This window comes from Phodopus roborovskii, unplaced genomic scaffold (assembly GCF_943737965.1).
Source record: "Phodopus roborovskii unplaced genomic scaffold, PHOROB, whole genome shotgun sequence".
In the NCBI taxonomy this organism is placed as follows: Eukaryota; Metazoa; Chordata; class Mammalia; order Rodentia; family Cricetidae; genus Phodopus; species Phodopus roborovskii.
The window spans coordinates 9837492-9857624 of NW_026125052.1; the positions used below are offsets into that span (position 1 = coordinate 9837492).

Consider the following 20133-nt stretch of genomic DNA (forward strand, 5'->3'; position numbering starts at 1 on the left):
CATGAGGAACAAAATTTCTTTAGCTTACCCATATAGTTCATCATTAAAGAAGCCAAGGTAGGGACTTCATGAAACAGAAACCACATAACAATTCTGTTCACTGGCTTGCTCAGCAACTTTTTTGGGGGGAGACAGAATCTCACCCTTAGCTATCCTGAAATTCTCTATGTAGACCGGGTTGGCCTGGAACTCATAGAGATCTGCCTCTGCCTCCTGAGTGTGGAGCTTTAAAGTGTGTGCTACAATGTCTGGCCATCAGCTACTTGTCTTACACAGCTGGGACCTACCTGCCTAAGGATAGTACCACCCACTGGGCTGGACCTTACTACACCATTTAACAATCAAGAAACTGTCCCACTGACGTGCCCATAGGCCATTTTGATAGAGGTTCCCTTTTTCCTAATGACTCTGGTTTGAGACAATTGGCACATTTAGGGAATGGTAAGTGGTTGATATGCATACAATATGCATACAAAAGTTGGGACTTTGGCTGTAGCTCAATGGTAGAGTATTTGCCTAACTTGTGCAAGGTTCTTGGATCAATCCCCTGTATAAACAAAAAGATGTCAACAGGACAGCCAGGGCTAACACAAATTGGGGGGGCGGGGGGGGGGGGGACAGGTCAGATTTCAGAGTTGCTTCCACAGTTAAAATCTCTTGCAAAGGGACCTAAGCTTGGTTCCTAGCCATCCACATTGTGGCTCATGATCATCCATATTTCTTTTTCCAGGCAATCTGATGCCATTTTCTGGCCTGCATAAGCACCAGGGATACATATGCTGCACAGGCATACATACATACAGGCAAAAACACCCATATACATAACATTTTTTAAAAAATTAGTTAGTGCTTTAAGATTTTTTAAAAAAATAAATAAATAAGAGCCAGAATGTTTTGAGATATGAGTTGTGAACTGAGTGGTTGATTACTTCTGAAGGACGAATGAAGGACCTATTGACTTGACACAAAGACTAGCTCTCAAAGAACATGTTCAGCATAAAGATAAATACTGAGACTCTGCAAGGGAGGCAAACTCCCGTTGATCGTGAAGTTAATAGTGTCGTTGAAACAAAGTAAAGAGCTAAAATCAAAAACTTAAGGGTTGGAGGTGAAAAGCCAAGTACCAAAAGAGTTATAGAGGGAATATGACAGTCTAGGTTGAATGTGTTTAATCCCAGCATTCAGAAGGCATAGGCAAGCTAATCTCTGAGTTTAAAGCCAGCCTGATCTCCATAGTGAGTTCCTAGCCAGCCAGAGGGATACATAGTGAGACTCTGTCTCACTAATAAGTTATATTTGAGTAGGTAAATCCTGAGGAAAATAATCCACTGAATTGAGAAAGCAAGGTTGTCCGAGAATTTTGCAGTCTAGATAAGGATAGAAATGGAAGAGCAACAAATTGCATAGTATATACCTTGAACTAGGTCTCAGAATGCAGTCTACTGAATTCACTGCAATAACTTTACGCCTTTTGTGTTTGAAACTATCTGAATTTTTCCTTTTTTTCTTTCTTGGTTATTATGCAGGGTATAAAATATTTTCAGTGTGATGGAAATTAGAAAATGTTAGAGTGTAAAACGTGTTTGGACAAGGTCTTGTGATAATTGGGCAAGATGTAGAAGTTTGACATGTTTAAAAAAAAAAAAAAAAGAAAGCCAGGCGGTGGTGGTACATGCCTTGAATCCCAGCACTCGGGAGGCAAAAGCAGGCAGATCTGGGTACTCTTCCCAGAGGTCCTGAGTTCAATTACCTGCATTCACATGGTGGCTCACGGCCATCTATAATGAGATCTGGTACCCTCTTCTGGCATGCACCAATACATGCAGCCAGAATACTACATACAAAATAAGTAAAATCTGGTTTTATGGTGGAAGGAGCTAGATGAGGTGCTGCAAGTCTATATTTCCAAGCTTTAGAGGTTGGAGCAAAAGCTTCTCAAGTTCGAGTCCTGGTATTAGGAGGCAGGCATGCTACTTATTAACAGCAGTCTGTGGAGTTAACAGCATAAAGTAGAGTTAAGAGGACCTTTTTTGGGGGCCCAAGCAGTCTTTGTGTTATAGAAGACTATGGTAAAAGAAGGCAAGTTGAAACTTGAAGAAGGTGGCAGTTTAACAAAAAATATTCTCTATGAAAAATCAGAAGAGAAGAAAAGCATCACCATGTTAGGACTAAGAACCTGACCCTTAACACTAGGTACGTGTGTGTGGTGTGCGTGTGTGTTTGTGGGGGGGGGGGGAGTTGGTGGAAAGGGGGCCCAGGTGTTGATTTTCAAGACAGGGTTTCTCTGTGAAGCTTTAGCTGTCCTGGAGCTCACTCTGTAGACCAGACTGGCTAGAATGTAGTCACCTGACCCTTAACACTATGGGTGTGTATGTGTGTGCGCGCGCGCGCGTGCGTGAGTGCGTACCGTATGGTTTTTGTTTTTGGTGCACAATAACAATCTACATCAGTTTCTCATTATTGTATCTATTTAACATTCAGTAAGAAAGTGTTTTTTACTTTTAAAATGCCTTTATATAATAGATTTCCCTTTCAGAATAGAATTAAAAACATTCTTTTTTTATAATAGTGGTATTCCTATTCATGTATTTGGGATTTTCTTGATTTCAAAGGTGCTGGCTGATGGGTTCCTGATGATTGGGATCGATGGCTCAGAAGCAGCAGATGGATCTGACTGGTTCTGTTATCATGCAACCTCTCCTTCTATTTTCCCTGTGGGTTTCTGTGAAATTAACATGATAGAACTGACTCCACCCAGAGGTACTCCATCCTGGTATAAACAATCAGTTTTAGTATTGCTTGGTGTCTATATGGTATCTGCTCACTTTTAGCACAGCCCTAATTTCCTTGTGTGTTTGTTTTGTTGAGATGTATTCTTAGCTGATCTGGAACTCTCTATATAGAACATGGGCATTCTCCTGCCTCTGCCTCCAGAGTTCTTTCTGGGTTTAAAGGCATGCATGTCCACGCCCAGCTTTATACCTTTTAAAAGAAGGTCTTTAGCAACTCATGGTTTTACCGGTGACTTTTGTTTATTTGTTTGTTTTTTGGTTTTGAGACAGGGTTTCTCTGTAACTTTGAAACTTATCCTGGCTTTGTAGACAGAGATCCTCCTGTCTCTGCCTCCCAAATGCTAGGATTAAAGGTGTGCGCCACCACTACCCAGTTCACCAGTGACTAAATTTCAGTGCCTTTGGCTTGGGTTTTTCTCTAAGTAGTATTAAGGAAAAGGCAAGATTTGTCAAAAGTATTTGCTTCACAAAAAGAAATTCCAGAGTATAAAGTGCTAGACTGTTAGTTCTAAAGCCTAGTATTGCATGGAGGAGTTGTAGCTCTTGGTATGCCAAGGCCCTGGATTAGATTTCCAAGGGAAAGAGAAAAATATAAGTCTATCCGTGTAGTTAACAAAAAAGAGTTACTGTGCATTAAAGTAAGGAAGCATACATGTGTGTTTGCAAAGGAGGATATCTTTATAATATAGAGCCAGTATGTTCAGTTATGTTAGAACATGAGTTAGAAGTTGTTCTTATCACCAAGTGAAGTGTACTTTCCTTCAATCCCAAACTTGGGATGGAGAAGCAAGGAACATTAGGTTATCTTCTACTACATAGCATGTTTGAAGCCAACCTGAGCTATTTTGGACCCCAACCTCAAAAATAAAAATATAATTTTTTAAAAGCAGAATAAGCAAGGTGGTGATGGTGCATGCCTTTAATCCAGCACTCAGGCAGGTGGATCTCTGTGAGTTCCAGGCCAGCCTGGTCTACAGAGCACAAGTACTAGGACAGGTTCCACGGCAACACAGAGAAACCCTGTCTTTAAAAAAAAAAAAAAAAAAAAAAAAAAAATGTAAAAAGAAAATATATCACCTAAAATCTAAAATTTCATGTTAGTTATTTAAAATTATGCTCATTTTAAATGACCTGTTAACTAACCCATTTGTATATTTTAGGTTACACAAAACTTCCTTTTAAATGGTTTGACTACCTCAGGGAAACCGGCTCCATTGCAGCACCAGTAAAACTATTTAATAAGGTAATTTTGAATGGTGGCATGATCACGACCTAAGAATAGAAGTTATTCTTGAGCCAAAATTCTTTGCCATATATTACAATTTCTTAATGAAAATTAGTAAAAACAGTGTATTTTCTTTAGGGAAAGAAGAATGTTTATAAACTTTTTCCTTTTTATTTCATGAGTGTAATGGGGGTTCTTTGTGCCAAGACTCATATATAGAGCTCAAAGGGAAAATTTGTGGAGTCAGGTTTCTCTTCCATCTCTACATGGATTCTGGGGGCAAGTACATGTCACCAGGCTTGTACCTTTGCACACTGAACCATTTTGTCAACCCTAAACTATTTGATCTTTAACCATAGGAAAATGAAAATGAATACTTTTCCTGACTAGTTTTTAAATGCTTCCCTATTACAATATGGTGACCTAGCAAAAGAATTGCTGTGAATATTTTTGGGAAATGATTTTAAACGTATCATTTGCTGTCTGGTGATAGCCTACTGTACTCTCCTGAGCACCAGTGTTAATACATTGTTTCTCTGTGTCAGGATGTTCCAAATCCAAATCATTTGCTGTCTGGTGATAGCCTACTGTACTCTCCTGAGCACCAGTGTTAATACATTGTTTCTCTGTGTCAGGATGTTCCAAATCACGGATTTCGTGTAGGAATGAAATTAGAAGCTGTAGATCTCATGGAGCCACGTTTAATATGTGTAGCCACAGTTACTCGAATTATTCATCGTCTCTTGAGGATACATTTTGATGGATGGGAAGAAGAGTATGATCAGTGGGTAGACTGTGAGTCCCCTGACCTCTATCCTGTAGGGTGGTGTCAATTAACTGGATATCAACTACAGCCTCCAGCATCACAGTGTAAGTTGCTGATACAGAAAATATGTACTTTTATTAAAAAGAAAAAAAACAGCTAATTCTTCAGAGGTCTATCTCATGTAAATCAACTTGTAAGCTCACAGGACAAGAATATATCAATGTTTGATGAGTTTCTAGGTAAGATACTAAGACTCAACAGTATCACAGAATTAGACTGTATGCCATGGTGATATGAACTCATTATCGGTTACTTAGTAAATAGAGAACAGAAGTCACCAAGTTAAACTGCACTATTGTCAAATTGGACATTACAGGCTAAAAAAATGTATCATTCATAAATGTTGTTGAGTAAATAGTAGATTCTATCTAGTAATAAAGTGAATAGTTTTGTAAGATCAAATATACCTTTAAAAGTAGTGTGTACTTCTAAAAGCATAACGATCTTCAGAAAGATAATTCATCCAATTTCTGTCTAGGATTGTAATTTTTCCTATTTTATTTTCCAGCATCAAGAGAAAGCCAGTCAGCTTCTTCAAAACAGAAGAAAAAGGCTAAATCCCAGCAATACAAAGGACATAAGAAAAGTGGGTCACCATGTGTTTGCATATATTTTCTAAATATTGATCAATTGAGGTCATGGTATTCTTGCACAGAAAATTACATACCTGATGCTTGTTCACTATGTATTACGCTTAAAGGTGCAGTATGACATAAAAGGCCAACCTTTTTGATACTAAGAAACACTTTTAATTGACAGGAGCAATCAGATATTCTTTATCTACGTGTTTAAAGCACACAGATAAAGAATAGAGCCTGAGAATGGTTCTTGAAATAATTATATACCCACTCAAAGTTAATCACTTTTTTAAAAACATTTTTAATGAAACAAAAAAAAAAAAAACAGTGCTTGATGCTTACAGTAGCCATTATTCCTACAAAGTACCACTCTATCTAGGATGATAATCCTGAGGAGACAGTTCAGTGGGTAGAATGCAATGTGGAACCCTGGTGTGGTGGCATACACCTTTGGTCCTAGCACTCAGGAGGAAGAACCAGGCCAGTCTCTTGAGTTTTAGACTAGTGTGGTCTATAGAGCAGGTTCCAGGGCAGCAAGATCTATGCAGAGAAACCCTATCTTCAAAAAAAAACCCACTAAGGTGGAAAGTGATAAGCTTCCACAAGGAAGAACACATTCCCTCATACATGGGTATATCACATGTCACAGACACACACCAAAATAAGGGGGGGAAAACTGAGTTGATGTCTAGCTAGCAAAGTCAGATTTTAAATGCTTCCTATAATGCATTTTTCTTAAATTATGGTTGTCTTTATTATCAGTAGTGGTATAAAATATTTTTCACTACCATAGAAAGCCACAGGTTTTTCTATTCGTGAAACTTGTATTCTAAGATTGTACCTAAGGATTAAACAGATAGTATCTGTTCTTACCAATTAACAGTTATTGTTAACTTTTTCTAAGTGACAAACCTAATTATTGTGCTGGCGCTTTGAAAAGCAAGGTGGACAGTGGTAGAGCTCTCCTTTAATTCCACCACCTGGGAAACAGAATTCATGGTCAGCCTAATCTAGTGAGTGAGTTCTAGGATAGCCAAGACTATGCATAGAAACCCTGTGTCAAGAAATAAAAAGAAAAATAAGGTTCTTCCCATCATGACAATGTATCCAGTCTCAATGAGTGATTACCTTCATGACATCATCACAAAGCAGGCTTGTCCCCTGCCCTTTCCTCTGTGGGCAAAACTTCCCACAGACCCATTACTCTACCCATCAGGATCTTGTTAGTACAGCAGTTTGATTACAGGAGCTTAGAGAGCACTGCTAGACCATTCACAGTCAGAGTGAGATCTGCTGATTTGAATGTGCTTAGGAAGAATCACGTGTTAATTTTGTGTACCTAAATGAACTATAGCGGGTATGCTCACTCAGCTTTCTGTAAAGTGAATTTAACAGACTTGTTTACCATTTTGTGTTGGATAAGAATTTGAGAAAGATTTCAGAAGTTTCTAAGACATTTGAAGTCAAACAATGGTTTTAGCCAGGCATGGTGGCATATGACTATAATCCCAGCACTCAACAAACAGGCAGGAAGATTGGGATTTCAACATCATCAGTTCCATAAACAAGTTCAAGGCCTACCTAGGCTACATGAGACCCTGTCTTAAGGGGGCAGGGAGAATACACACACACACATTCCCTTCCATTGATATATAAATAGTCTTTTTTACTAGTTAGGTGTGGTGATTCATGCTTGTAATCTTAGCCCTCAGGAAGCTAAGGCAGAATGATGGCCACAAGCTTCAGGCCAGCTTGGGCTATAGAATAAGACTGTCTTCAAAAACAGAAAGAGGAGTCAGGCAGTGGTGGTGTACACCTTTACAATAATCCCAGCACTCAGGAGGCAGAGGCAGATGGGTCTCTATGAGTTTGAGACCAGCCAGGTCTACACAGCAAGTTCCAGGACAGGCTCCAAAGCTATATAGAGAAACCCTGTTTGAAAAAAATCAAAAGAAAAGAAGAAAGAAGGCTGGAGAGGTGGGTCAGCCTTTAGCAGCACTTGGCTGCCTTTGCATATGACCAGATTCAGTTCCCAGAAACTACATCAGGCAGTTTACAAATGCCTATAACTCTAATTCCAAAGGATCCCAGGCCTTTTCTGTATCAGAGCTGACCAGCACACAGGGAATGCGCACACATACATACACACACACTCCTTTACTAACTAATGAGCATTATATGCACAGTTCTCTTGCCTCCCTTTTTGTGATCCTTGCAGGGTTTGTTTCTGGCTTAAATATTTGAATTGCTGAATTCCTAGGGTAGTAATATGGGGATAAATGAATGAATTGACAAAGCAAGAATATCAGTTAAACCAATTACAGTGCCATTTAATGTTGCTAGATTTCTGAGTTAGAGATTAACTTTAGTTATAGATGGAACATAGCCCTTAACTCCTCTGGCATTTTGATCTTAATACTATGACATCATCTCTTATGCCTTAAAATTATTTGGACATAGAAAGAAAACCCCTTGGGACCAGATATATATTTTTTTTTGTTTTGTTTTGTTTTGTTTTGTATTAGGAATTTTTCCCTTTTAGAAAGGAACGTGTTTTCTGATGCAAAATACAAATGTTTACAGTAAGTAGACCAAGTGAAAATAATAAGTGTATCATCAAGTGAGTATGGTTTTATTGCCAAACTCTTAGAAAAAATGCTTTTTGAATGTTAGAATTGAAGAACTATAATAAGAAGAGTAGTTTTACATTGTTAAGGTACTATCTGCTTCCTGTTTTGTATGATTTGGGGGGAGGGTAGTTGAAACAGAATTTCTCTGTATAGCGCTGGCTGTCCTGGAACTCAATTTGTAGACCAGGCTGGCCTTGAACTCAGAGATAACCTGCCTCTGCCTGTGGATTGCTGTGATTAAAGGTGCCTGCCACTGGCTGGCAGGATTGTTTTCCCCCATTATACAAACTTCTTAGAAATCTTGCCCGTAAGGCTAGGTATGGTGTCTCAGGCCCATAATTCCAGTACTCAGAGACAAGAAGATTGCTGCAAATTGAAGGCCAGTCTGAGCTGCATAGTGAGTTCCAGGCCAACCAAAATTGCAGAATTGAGATCCTGTCTCAAGGGGATGGGGGTACAGAGTGGTGCTGGAACGCTAGCTCAGTTGGTAAAGTACTTGCCACACAATTACGAAGACCAGAATTTGACTCCCTAAACCTACATTAAAAACAAACTAACAAACCAAAAAATGTGACACATGGTTATAATCTCAGTGTGAGAAGGCAGAAATAGGAAGATCCTGTGGTTCTCTGGGTGACTAGCTAACCTAATTGGCAAGTTCCAGAAGTGTATGACAACTGAAGTTGAACTCTGACCACGGACACATACACATACACTGTCATCAACACATACACACACACACAAATCCTTCCCACAAAATCTGTTAGCAAAACATGAAAGAACTTGGAATTTAAAAATCCAAGTTGTTGCTGGACAATGGTGGCTCATGCCTTTAATCCCAGCACAAAGGAAATGGATCTCTATGAGTTTGAGACCAAGCTAGTCTATAGATGGAGTTCCTGTAGAGCCAAGGTTACACAGAGAAACCTGACTTAGAAAAGACAAACACTGGGAGGTGGAAAGAACACTTGCTGTGTAAGAGGACCCAAGTTAAAATCCAACACCCACAGTGAGTTGTTCATAACTGTCTAACTGTATCAGGGTAATCAACAGACTCTTGCCTCTGATGGTACCTGTATATATGTGCATGTTGACACACAGGTGCACACACACATAAACATAAAATAAAAATCGAAGTTGTCCATTGCAGGAAACTTGTCCATAACAGAAGAGCTTCAGAACCTGCTGTCTGCCTTTTAAGTTTGCTGGTGGATTGTTGGGGCTTTGTTGTTTCTTTAAACTTAGTCATCTTCTGTACTGTAGTTGTTACGGTAGTCTTTATTGTCTACCCCAGTAGTTGATTGTCTTCATTGTCTGGCATGGTGAACAGTGAGTCCAGTTGTTAACTAGCCCTTTGGAAAGTAAGGATCTAGTTTTACCAGGAGGATCTTATGAGCTGCTCAGCCTCAAAGAACATTATCTCAAACTATAGTAATTCTGAGGTAGTTTTAATTTTCACCATTTTCAGGAGCTACTATGTAGAACTTGGTGGACTTTCCTAGTATTGTACTCATAATGTGTTAGAAAAAGTCAGGTAGTCACTGCACATGACAGTGGCCTGGCAGTTGAGAGCTGAGTGTGAACTCACTTGGATTTCAGGTTCATTTTATATGGAAATACTGATTACTTAGATTTATTCATTTCATTCCAATTATCTAAAGCTTAGCTGATTACTGGGTCATTGTACACTTAGGAGGAAGATGTGCATTTATAGAGATAAGACTATCTTTCATTTTGTACTCTTATTGCACTATGCCTGGCAGTTCAGTATTTGCAAAGTTTAAAGGATATTTTAGTTTGGTAAAAGCATTTTGTGAGTTCTGGAATGTAGTTTGTTTATGAACCTATAACTAAAAGTGTTACATGCCTTTAACCTTAGCACATAGGAAGTAGGAACAGAAAGATCAGAACCTCAAGTTCATCCTCAGCTATCTAATGAAATTAAGGCTAACCTAGTCTATAAGAGACTTTGCCTTGAAAACTAATAATTATTAAGGAAAGCTGAGCACAGTGGTGCACACTTGCACTTCCAGCACTTGGGAAATGGTGGCAAGATGATCAGAAGTTTAAGGCCAGCCTTATCTACATAGTAAGTTAAAAACCAAGCTGGGTTGCCTGAGATCTTGTCCTAATATGTGAGATTAAGAACTTGTAACCAATATGTAATGCACTTTGAGTTTTAGAAGTACTTTTCTGGGTCAGGATTACAAATGCTGTCTGAATGTACTGCAGACAAAAACTTAGGAGAGCACTCTATATAGCAATGAGATTGTGCTACCCATTCAAGACATATGATGCTAGTTTGTTTGATTTCTCACCTGAAGGGCCATAATTAGGCTTCTGTAGCTAAGGAAATGCAGCCTTAAAAGATATGCTCAGAGACTTTCTCTTGGGATCAGTGTGCAGATCACTGTAGCACTTGCTAGTGTGCATGAGAGCCTGCTGGTCTACAGCACTACTACAAGAAAGTAAAGGACTTCTCCTTCCATTGGCTTTTTACCCAGTATTCAAGCTGAGTTTTCTTGAATGAAAGTAACCCAGCAGTTAGTTGTCCTCACTAACTTATAGTTGTTTTGCCTTATTCATTTTTAAGCTTGAGAGTAAAGACCTGGATTGTCAAACCTGAGATTCCAGAAGCAACCTGCCCCCCAGCATGTCATATGCAGTTCATATGGACACAACACACACACTCTCTCATACTCATTTACAGAAGTTGCTTTAACTTCACACAGTCAATTGACTGCAGTGTCCTATAGCAACCGAGCCTCCCTAGTAATACGATGCACTTTTTTTTACCACACACCTAAGTCAAAGCTTACTTCAGTCTGACTTGATGTTTAGAGAGGAAGATGCCAGTTGGGAAGAAGCCTGTCAGTTTGTCGAGCCTGCCCATGACAGGCGGGGTGCGGAGGAGCTTCTCTGGGGACGAAGAGTTGACTCCTCCTCCATATCGAACCCTGCCAGCACAGACAGCCCTGGAGGCCTTCCCACCTCCCAGCACTAGCCGAGAGTTCAGGCCCAGCCTCAAAACAGGTAACTAGTCACGGCAGCACCACAGGTACTACAGAGGGTCAGGTGCTGGGCAGGGTGGTGGGAGACAAAGCATGGTCTGGCGTGACAGTGCTGACTCATCAAAGTTTTCTTTTTCCTTTTTTTTTTTTTTTTTTTTTTTAACTAAAATGTCCATTTTCACTGGTTCTTGGTAGTCATTTCACTAAGTCATCAGGAAAGGAGTTTTTGCTTTCCTTACAGAGCATCTGTGAAAGCTGTCATTTTAGCTTTTAGAATTATAAGGCAACTTCCAATATTTCATGCTTTAATTAAAATAGCTAACATATTACATTGTAGACTTCCGTGTGACTTAACTTGAGGGAGAGAGCCATCCTGAAGAACTATTCTGGTTAATCAGACCTAAAAGTGAGACATTCTCTATAACATTCCGTAGTGGCTCATTCTTGGAAAAATGTGTATTGAGTTCAAGTAATTTTAGTTGTAGTAGTAAATCTTAGCTGAATATCATCACAGACTTGAAACATATTATTAACTGTATATCATGGTGCTGAATTAGATTGAATTTTTTTGCCATAATTCTATGTTTTGGTGTGCACAGTAATTAAGTGAGTGACATTTCTTGGTGTTAGTTGGTTAGGTCAGGGTCTGTCGTACAGTCAAGGAAAACTGCTCAAGGTTTTGCCCCTTGTAGTTGCTGAGAACAAAGCTTCTTTTAGATAAGAGTATTGATCTTGGAGCTTCAAAGCTAGAGGGCATGTTTTATTAACATATATCCTTCCACAGTTTAAGGATTGCTTTTCAATTGACTTACTTTAACTGATCAGCATTTCCTAAATGGCTTTGTAGTTTGAAAACATACATGAAACTTAGTACCTTGTTCCCTTTTCTGCTTGCCAGGATGTTTGTACCTGACATTATCAGTCATTTTTTTTTTCTCTCTCTCTCTTCAATTTAAGGTGTACTCCTTAGCTCTCACAGCTCTGTGCAGTCATCTTGAGCTTTTCACCAGTCAGTTTTTCTGATGATCACTATGGTAGCCTTACATCAAGGGAGAGTTCCATGCTTCATTTTATATGAAGAGCAGATTAGGATTACAAATCCCAGGTTTAATCTGCTTTGCCAGGCATGGTGTAAGACCTGTAAACCCAGCAGTAAGATTGTGGATTCCAGGCAACCTCCTGAGAGAGTCTCTGTCTCCAAAACAGTCTGCCTCTGTCTCTCAAGTACCCCAAAAAAGAAAAAAAGGAAGAAAAAAAAACCTAACAGTGTTAGCTATTCTTCTAATGTATCAACCTCTAAAAAATAAGAGCATTCCAGTTCATTGTTAACTTTTCTCTTTTCATACATGCTACTTACGAAGCAGTATTTTACATGATTAAATATGAATGTTCTTGCCTTTTTAAATGTGTATTAGCTCTTCAGAGCATTTTCTTTAAACAGACTAATTTTGGAAGTGTATGTTTTGGTAGAGGTTCTGATTCACAAGCTGAACTTGTGAGATGCTACAGGGAAAACCTCATGGCTTCTAACTTTAGTGCCTATCTTCTTCTGAGCTCTGGGGCATGTCCTGTGGGCTGTGGTGTGGTCTCAGTGAAACGATGTGGAAACTGTACTCCTACCTTCAAGTCTGAAAATCCGTATTAGCTGTTTGGAGAATGTATTATTATTGGCTTTGTATCTATGAAATGTCACTTCCATTTGTTACTTTTGTGAACTGTTGGTGGTTAGTGTCACTAAAGTGAATTCCTTTTAAAAGCAGAGTTGGTATAAAAATGTAACATTGAGCCACTTGATCTATTGGATTCATCCATCATTAGTTGAGAATAAAGACTAGGAAGAAAGGATTATCCCAGGCAGGTTTTATTTTAGTTTCCATGATAGTGAAAGTTTGCATTAAAACATTTCATACCTGAGTGATGAATGATTCACCTTTATCTTTAGTGATTTTGAAGTACATCATTTCCATATTTTAACATGATTCTACCCCAGATAGTTGTTTTGAGTACAAATGAATACAGCTTTAGGATATGCTTTAGATCCTCAGCTTTTCTTTCTTACATAAAACACATCTGTTTGAGTGAAACATCTTTGATCTTGAAGCATGGTAATTCCCATTCATTTAGCCATCTAATCATCGTATAACAAGATAAAGTTCAACCTTTTATTGTGGGTACTGCACCTTTAATGAAATGTGGGTTTTGTTTCCATGTTTATCCTTGTGATAGTACTAAAATGTCTCTTAATACTTAATGCATGTTGGTTAGATCTTGAAAGATAACTATTGCATATTTTCTACTATTCATTAGAACACATTTTTATTAAGCAAAGGAAGAACTATATAGTTGCACATTCTTTGCCTTTCAACAATGTGTTATTTCTTCTGCTCTTACTGTACACAGTATATTCACTTTTTTGTCTTTGGGCTATTAAGTCTTTCACCATCGATACCAAAATAGGAACCAAAGAAAGATGAATTGTAATCTCAAAACATTATTCCTTAAAATTAGTAAAAGATGTCAGAAGTGCTGGCTGATGGTGCATGCCTTTAATCTGAGCACTCAGGATTTGGATCTTTGTGAGTTCAAGTCTAGTCTAGTCCACCTACATAGGAAGTTCCAAAAATACAGATAAATATTTTAAAAGATGTCCTAAGTAAGGATGAGTTTTTGTATTTGTCTGTTGGTCTTGTTATATAGTATGTAGTCTGTGCCTCAAACTCAAGATCCTCTTGCTTCATTCAGCCTCAAGACTGCTAGGACTATTGGTGTGAGTCAACACACTTGGACTAGAAGAGGCATCATTAATTTTTAAAGAAATCTTCATCAACTAAAATAGTACAGAGTGTAGACGTGTAGTCCAATGGTAGAGTACTGACCTAGCATACAAAAAAAAAAAAAAACAAAAAACAAATTAAGTCTCTAGCACCATGAAAAAATAAAATGCTAGGTGTGGTAACGTCACATAATTGTAATCCTAGCACTTGTGAGGCTAGGCAGGAAGATCACAAATTCTCATCTAGTCTGGTATCCTAGCAAAGACCCTGTCTCAAACTTTAAAAGGGGGCTTGGGGTGGAGGTTTTAGCCCATGAGGTAGAGCATTTGCCTAATATGCCCAAAGCCCTAGAATCAATTTCCAGCACGAGGAATGAGGGACAGAAGGAAGAAAGGAAATACAAGGGGTTTTGTTGTAAGCAGGTTTATATTCCACATGCAGGCACCCTTCATTCAAATGTACGTTCTAAAGCCCCACCTTGGATACCTCAAACCATAGATAGTACTAAACTACACACGCATGTGTGGTCTGTGTATATAGAGAAATCAATCATATGTACTGTATGCTGTATTTTTCTAGTACATACATATAATAAAGCTAATTTCATATTTAGATATATTAAAAGATTAAAAGCAGTTTACTGTGGTAGCTCACACCTGTAATCTCAGCACTTGTAGGCTGAAACAGGAAGCTAGCCTGGGCTACATGAGCTCTTGTCTCAAAAAAAAAAAAAAGGAAGAAAAGAAAAATAAACATAGGGTTCAGGTAAGAGGAGGGAGCCATAATTAGAGACCTCAGATTTATCAGAACTGAGTTGCCTGAAGAAATGTTAGCTGGATGTGGCAATGTATATCTACAATCCCAGCCTTTGGAGGTTGAGGCAAGAATATCACAAATTTAAGGCCATCTTGATCTACATAAACAGACACTGTCATAACTGTCATGTTGAGTATTATATCTCCAAATGTATAAGAAACATGTTAGTTTCTATAGGCATTGACATAAAAGTGAATATTTAATAGTAAGAATTTCAGTTATTTTAGTTGAATTAGTGAACACTGTTACTCATCATTCTATTGAAGATTATTCAGTGTAGTATCCAGTGTGCATCATTGTTCTTTTCCTAAACATTTAATTGACTATATACTTTAAAATTAAAATTAGGATTGAGAGGTGTAGCCCAATGGTAGAGTATTTGCCTAACATACACATATGTAAGACCCTAGAACCACACACAAAGTTAGTATTTTTAAGACATTATCATTGTCTGTTTTGCAGAGCTGGGGTCAAGTCTATCACCTCACGCATGCTAGGCAAACATTCTACCCTTGAGTTCCACCTAGCCTTCCATGATTTCATCTTTATAGGTATTGAAGAAATGACGTCTTCTTAGCTGTAAAATTGATAGAACATGAAGATGAACAACCAGGGCACTCCAGAAGACTTGGTAACATCCCGTGCATTTCTGTCTCATACAGTGACCACATCGCAGCTGAAGGAGGAGCTGCTAGATGGAGAGGATTATAGCTTCCTCCAAGGAGCATCTGACCAAGAAAGCAATGGCTCTGCCACCTTCTACATCAAACAAGAGCCATGAGGTGGCTCAGAAACTAGGGGTGGGAGGGACTGTTTTACAGGACAGATTTGTAGTCATCCAGCTGTACAATGGGCTATTCTACTGGGACATTTTGCTAAACACAGAAAAGTTCAGTTCCAGATTTTTCAGGTGGGGGGAAACTATTTTGGTGGGGGGGGAATTTTTCAATTTATAAAGATGGACGATTTTTGTGTTGTATTTGAAGCTTTTGAAAGAATTTTGTAATATTTTCCAAGTTTGGATTTATGTGCATTGTTAACAAGAACTGAAATTCTAACTTTTTTGGTAAGATTAAAGTTTAGGTAGCAGGATTGAAGGAAATGATTAAGAAGGACATAGCTGTAAATGCAAATGAACTGTCATTACAAATGAACCTTCTTGGTACCTGTTGGGAGATTTTTGGATTTTAGAGTTAGGCCAGTCACATCTCCAGCTTCCTTTGCTGCAGAAATATGCAACTGAACCCCTCACAGAGGGCTCATCACCATGTAGATCACGGAAGGGGTCATTAATTGTGCTCGCTGACATTTTATTGCAGCCCATTTAAATGTTTGTACAGAAATTTTTTCATTCTGCTAAAATTTATTTGGAGTTGTATATGAAACTAGGAGAACTCTGGATACTTTTATATGCTCTCCTTCACATAAAAATGGTAACTTTTCTAACACTAATGTGTTAAACTGGAATGGTTGACAAGATATACAGGATCTCAGTCTACATAAGGGTTGGGGGAAATGAATATTTTCCTAAGTTTATTCTATTTTCCTTGCTAGAGAGCATTCTTTATCCCATAAAAGGATGTTCTTATCAAACCTCTGCCTGCCATTTCCCTCCATCTGAGAGAGAGCAACTTAATGTAATGTAACCACACCTGAAAACAGATGTTCTATATTACCAAGGGAATCAGATGGAAAATTGTTAACCAGAATAACTTTAGATTTCAGAATCATTCCAGCTCCACTTTTAACTTCCCTGGATTTGTTAGAAACTGATTTGAAAGAAAGCTGAATTTTCTTAAAATTCCATATATATACACACACACACATTATGAGTCGCCTTTAACTGTAGTCAATTTATTTTAACAATAACTGATTTGGACCATTTTAAACATTCCCTATTTTAAAACTCATATGGCTTCCTTTAAAAAATAGGATGAAAGGGTAAATTGGTGAAAAGTTTGCTCTCTGCATTTTCTACCCTTCTACCGAGTTGTGACTGAATGAGAGCTCTAGAATTTACCAGTGAGGTTCATAAACTAAACTCTCAGGAATTCATTGCATCTGTTCTAGAAGTGCTTCTGGGTCTGAGCCTGGCCTCTTCAGAGTGGTAATACTGCCCATCTCCTCTGGAAAAATAGGCAGGGCTAATGAGAAATTAATCAAAATGATTAACCTCTGCAGCCCTTCAGCCTATGGAATGCTTTAAAAAACGCTAATGGAAAGCCCCAGGAGACATTTTAGGTAAGATTTTTGTTTGACTTTTAAATGCATAGAACATTAAAAACCAGCAATTTATTTTCTAAAATATTGCTCTACTTTTGGGAATAATAGCATTGGTAATACGCACAGGTTTACCTCATTCTATGCAAGAGGGGTTAATAACATAAGGTTTTGTAGTAGCTACTGGAAGTAAAATGTGTTACTTTATAGTGTAAAAATGTATGGAATCGCATGTCACCATTTCTTAATACTGACTCTGGGGGCTAAATGTAGATCACATCAATGCAAGTTGAATCTTGTGTCAAATATATGTGAATTCAGCTGTAAAATTACTGGATATTTATCTTAAACAACATTGCTGAGAGGGACCTACTGTAAATGTGACATCCTCAAACTTCCCAAATCTTTGACTTTGAAGGATCTTCCCAGGAGCTTCAAGCCTAGAAGAGGTCCAAAGCAAAGGTTATAGCAGTCTTTATTCTCAGGCTCAGCGGATTAAACCCAGGACTGTGCTTCCATGGTACCAGCACAAGAAGCCTGTTGTGTGGAGTGCTTTCTTCATACCTTAGGTGTAGGAGCTCTCCAGGGAATGAACTGTAAGCCAGGAAGGATGTGATTTCATGCCAGCCAGTCCTGGTAATTAGTTCTGTGAAATGCTCATTTGTAGCCAGGTTTTACAAGCTTCCAATTATACACCAAAACCAGGCTTGGCATGTTTAAAATTCCCCGCCTACATTTATAACGTGTTTATGTTCACCAACAGTGAAGGGTTGGTAAGGACTTGTTAAAGAGTCTGAACACAACCTGAAGCCCTCTTCTTTGTTACGACCCTCACTCCTGCTGCTAACACAGAAAGTTAACCAGAGGAGGCTTCCATCGTAGCCATAATTACTGTCGTCAAATAACTCAGTAGCCCCTTTCTCTTTTACAGTTTAAAATGTACTGCTGACCTTGGGTTTGTTTCTGTTTTCCTGTTAGGAGCCTGGGAACTTTTTAGTAGTTAAACTTTCTATCTAACCTTTTCCTTGCTGTGTATGAGGAAAGCTAAAGCTGTTATCAACTTCTTATTCTGCGGATACTAACACGGGTTTTCAGTGTTTGTTTGTTTTTATTATTGTTAATTTTGTGTGATGTGAATACCCTCACCCATCAATATTTGTATTATGGTGCTATATATTTGGTAATGATCCTTTAATATTGGGGAGGGATTTTAAAAATACTGTGATTAAACTGGGTATCTTCCTTTGATTTTCATATTTTAAATAAAGCCACAGTCATTTATACAAAAAAAAAAACAAATAAATAAATAAATAAAGATGCATCTGTCCCTGGACAAACCTTTCAAGGACAGAGGCCAAAGTAAAGTACATAAGGTTTTTACATCATTTCTGTGTTTGATATATAGATCAATATCTGGACAAATTCAACCTTTTATTTTCTGGTAACTTGTGATCATTGAGGAAGCGTTTGAAGCTTTCTCTTGAAGTGTATATAATGTCGTGAAAAATCCCTTCAGAGAAATTTATGTTCCTTTCATTTTTACCAAAATGCAAATTTTCAGCATGGATGTGAAAAGCATTAAAATTATAACTTTGTGTACAAGATGAAAATAATTCACTAAATTTGCCCTTTTTTACACAAAATAAAATGTTAAAGTTAAGCTTTATCAGTTTCTTAATGCTTGTTTATTAGGGAGTGTGGGTGGATGTGCCGTGGTGCACATGAGCTCAGACAACTTGCAGAAGTCAGTTCTCTCCTTCCACAGATGAGTCCTGGTGTGGGACTGAGGTGGTCAGATACAGCAGCAAGCCCCTTGTGCATGGCTCCTGAGGGTGGGTGGGTGGGTGGGTGGGTGGGTGGGTGTGGGTGTGGGTGTGGGTGGGTGTGGGTGTGAGTGATCAATCATTCTTTTCACTGTGGGATCTGAGAATTTAACTAGTCAGGCTTACCCTGTACATTCTAACCTCTCCCTGAGGCCACGTGCGATTAAGCAGTTATATAGTAGGTGGTTGAATGGCTGTGTACTCAGGGCCAGATAGTAACCCTCACCACCTCTCCATTAGGGAGCATAAACAGTTGACAATGGGACACATCTGAACTGCCCAAGATGGCCTCAAAGGATAGTCACAAAATAAAGGAAAAGGGTACTGTGAGGAGGAACTTCCTGCTATCCAACTGTCCTCAGCTGTATTTGAGCTGAAATTACATGGCTAAGCAGGAAAAGGGCCACAGCCAGAGCAAGAGCAAAGGTGTGTGTCACTTGTGGGGAAGTTTAGAACATTGTGCTTTGGAGTCCATACTCTGGGTAGTTGTGTTTGTGCCAAGGCTGTCAATCCCTCCCCAGGCCTCAGGTACACTAGCAAGTATTTTACCAGAGACATTCCCCAGCCCCATTTGAATCAGATGTGTGGAGTTTTTTCCCCCCACACCAAGTAGAATTCTAGTAGATACCACCTGGGTATCTTGGCAAGCTGGCTCAGCAGGTAAAGGCAATTGCCACCTAGCCTAACAACCTGAGTTCAGTCCCCAAGATCCCCATTGTGAAAGGAGAAAACAGTTGAAAAAGCTGTCCTCTGGTTCCACTCCTGCAAGATATATATCAATATCAACGTGTGTGCCTTCACACAATAAATACAGCTTTTTTTGTTTTTTGTTTTTTGTTTTTTTTTTTTAAGAAAAAGGTGGCTGACACTGTAAAAAGGTAATGGATTTGATTCCCTAATATCACAAAAGACAAAGGGTAAGCACACAGACAGGAATAATGTGAATACCAGCCAAATGCTGTCCTTTGGACTTCTCTGGATGTCATTACCTAGACATAATTGGTCATATGTTTGGCCACTGGTGACAGGTCAACCTTTAGTTCCTGTCACCCTCCTTTTGGGGTTTCCTGGAGCTTCATCATCTCAACATACAGACACTTTTTATCAGAGGAATTAGTTTAGGAGCTGTATGCAGACAGGCAGAGACAAGGTCATGTGTTACATCAGTGTCAGTATTCAGTATACAAAACAAAAAAAAAAAAAAAACAGCCAGGTAGTGATGGAGCACACCTTTCTTTAATCCCAGCACCTACAAGGCAGATGCAGATGATCTCTGAGTTCCAGACATCTGGGTCTGGTTCTACAGAGCTAGTTCAGGGTAGCCATGGCTACATGGAAGAACTCATTGTCTTAGCTAGGAGTGACAGTTTCCACCAACTTTTATTTTAAGATATGGTCTTAGGTACCCCAGATTGGTCTCAAAACTCACAACCCTCCT

General features: G+C 38.8%; 1 protein-coding gene across 22 annotated transcripts in view; it reads left to right on the forward strand.

Moving 5' to 3' along the window:
- Mbtd1 (mbt domain containing 1) overlaps positions 1-18532 on the forward strand; it is a 59646-nt gene extending 41114 nt beyond the window's left edge. For 17 of the 22 annotated variants that reach the window (XM_051197403.1, XM_051197234.1, XM_051197065.1 and 14 more), the window contains 6 exons: positions 2613-2760; positions 3953-4035; positions 4653-4887; positions 5352-5429; positions 10893-11084; positions 15315-18532. In XM_051197403.1, coding sequence (XP_051053360.1) covers positions 2613-2760; positions 3953-4035; positions 4653-4887; positions 5352-5429; positions 10893-11084; positions 15315-15433 — 855 coding nt within the window. In that variant the 3' untranslated portion in view covers positions 15434-18532. Of the gene's footprint in view, positions 1-2612; positions 2761-3952; positions 4036-4652; positions 4888-5351; positions 5430-10892; positions 11085-15203 lie in introns of all 22 variants that reach the window. The other 5 variants (XM_051197555.1, XM_051197644.1, XM_051197728.1 and 2 more) reach the window with 3 other exon arrangements.
- The last annotated feature ends 1601 nt before the right edge of the window (positions 18533-20133 follow it).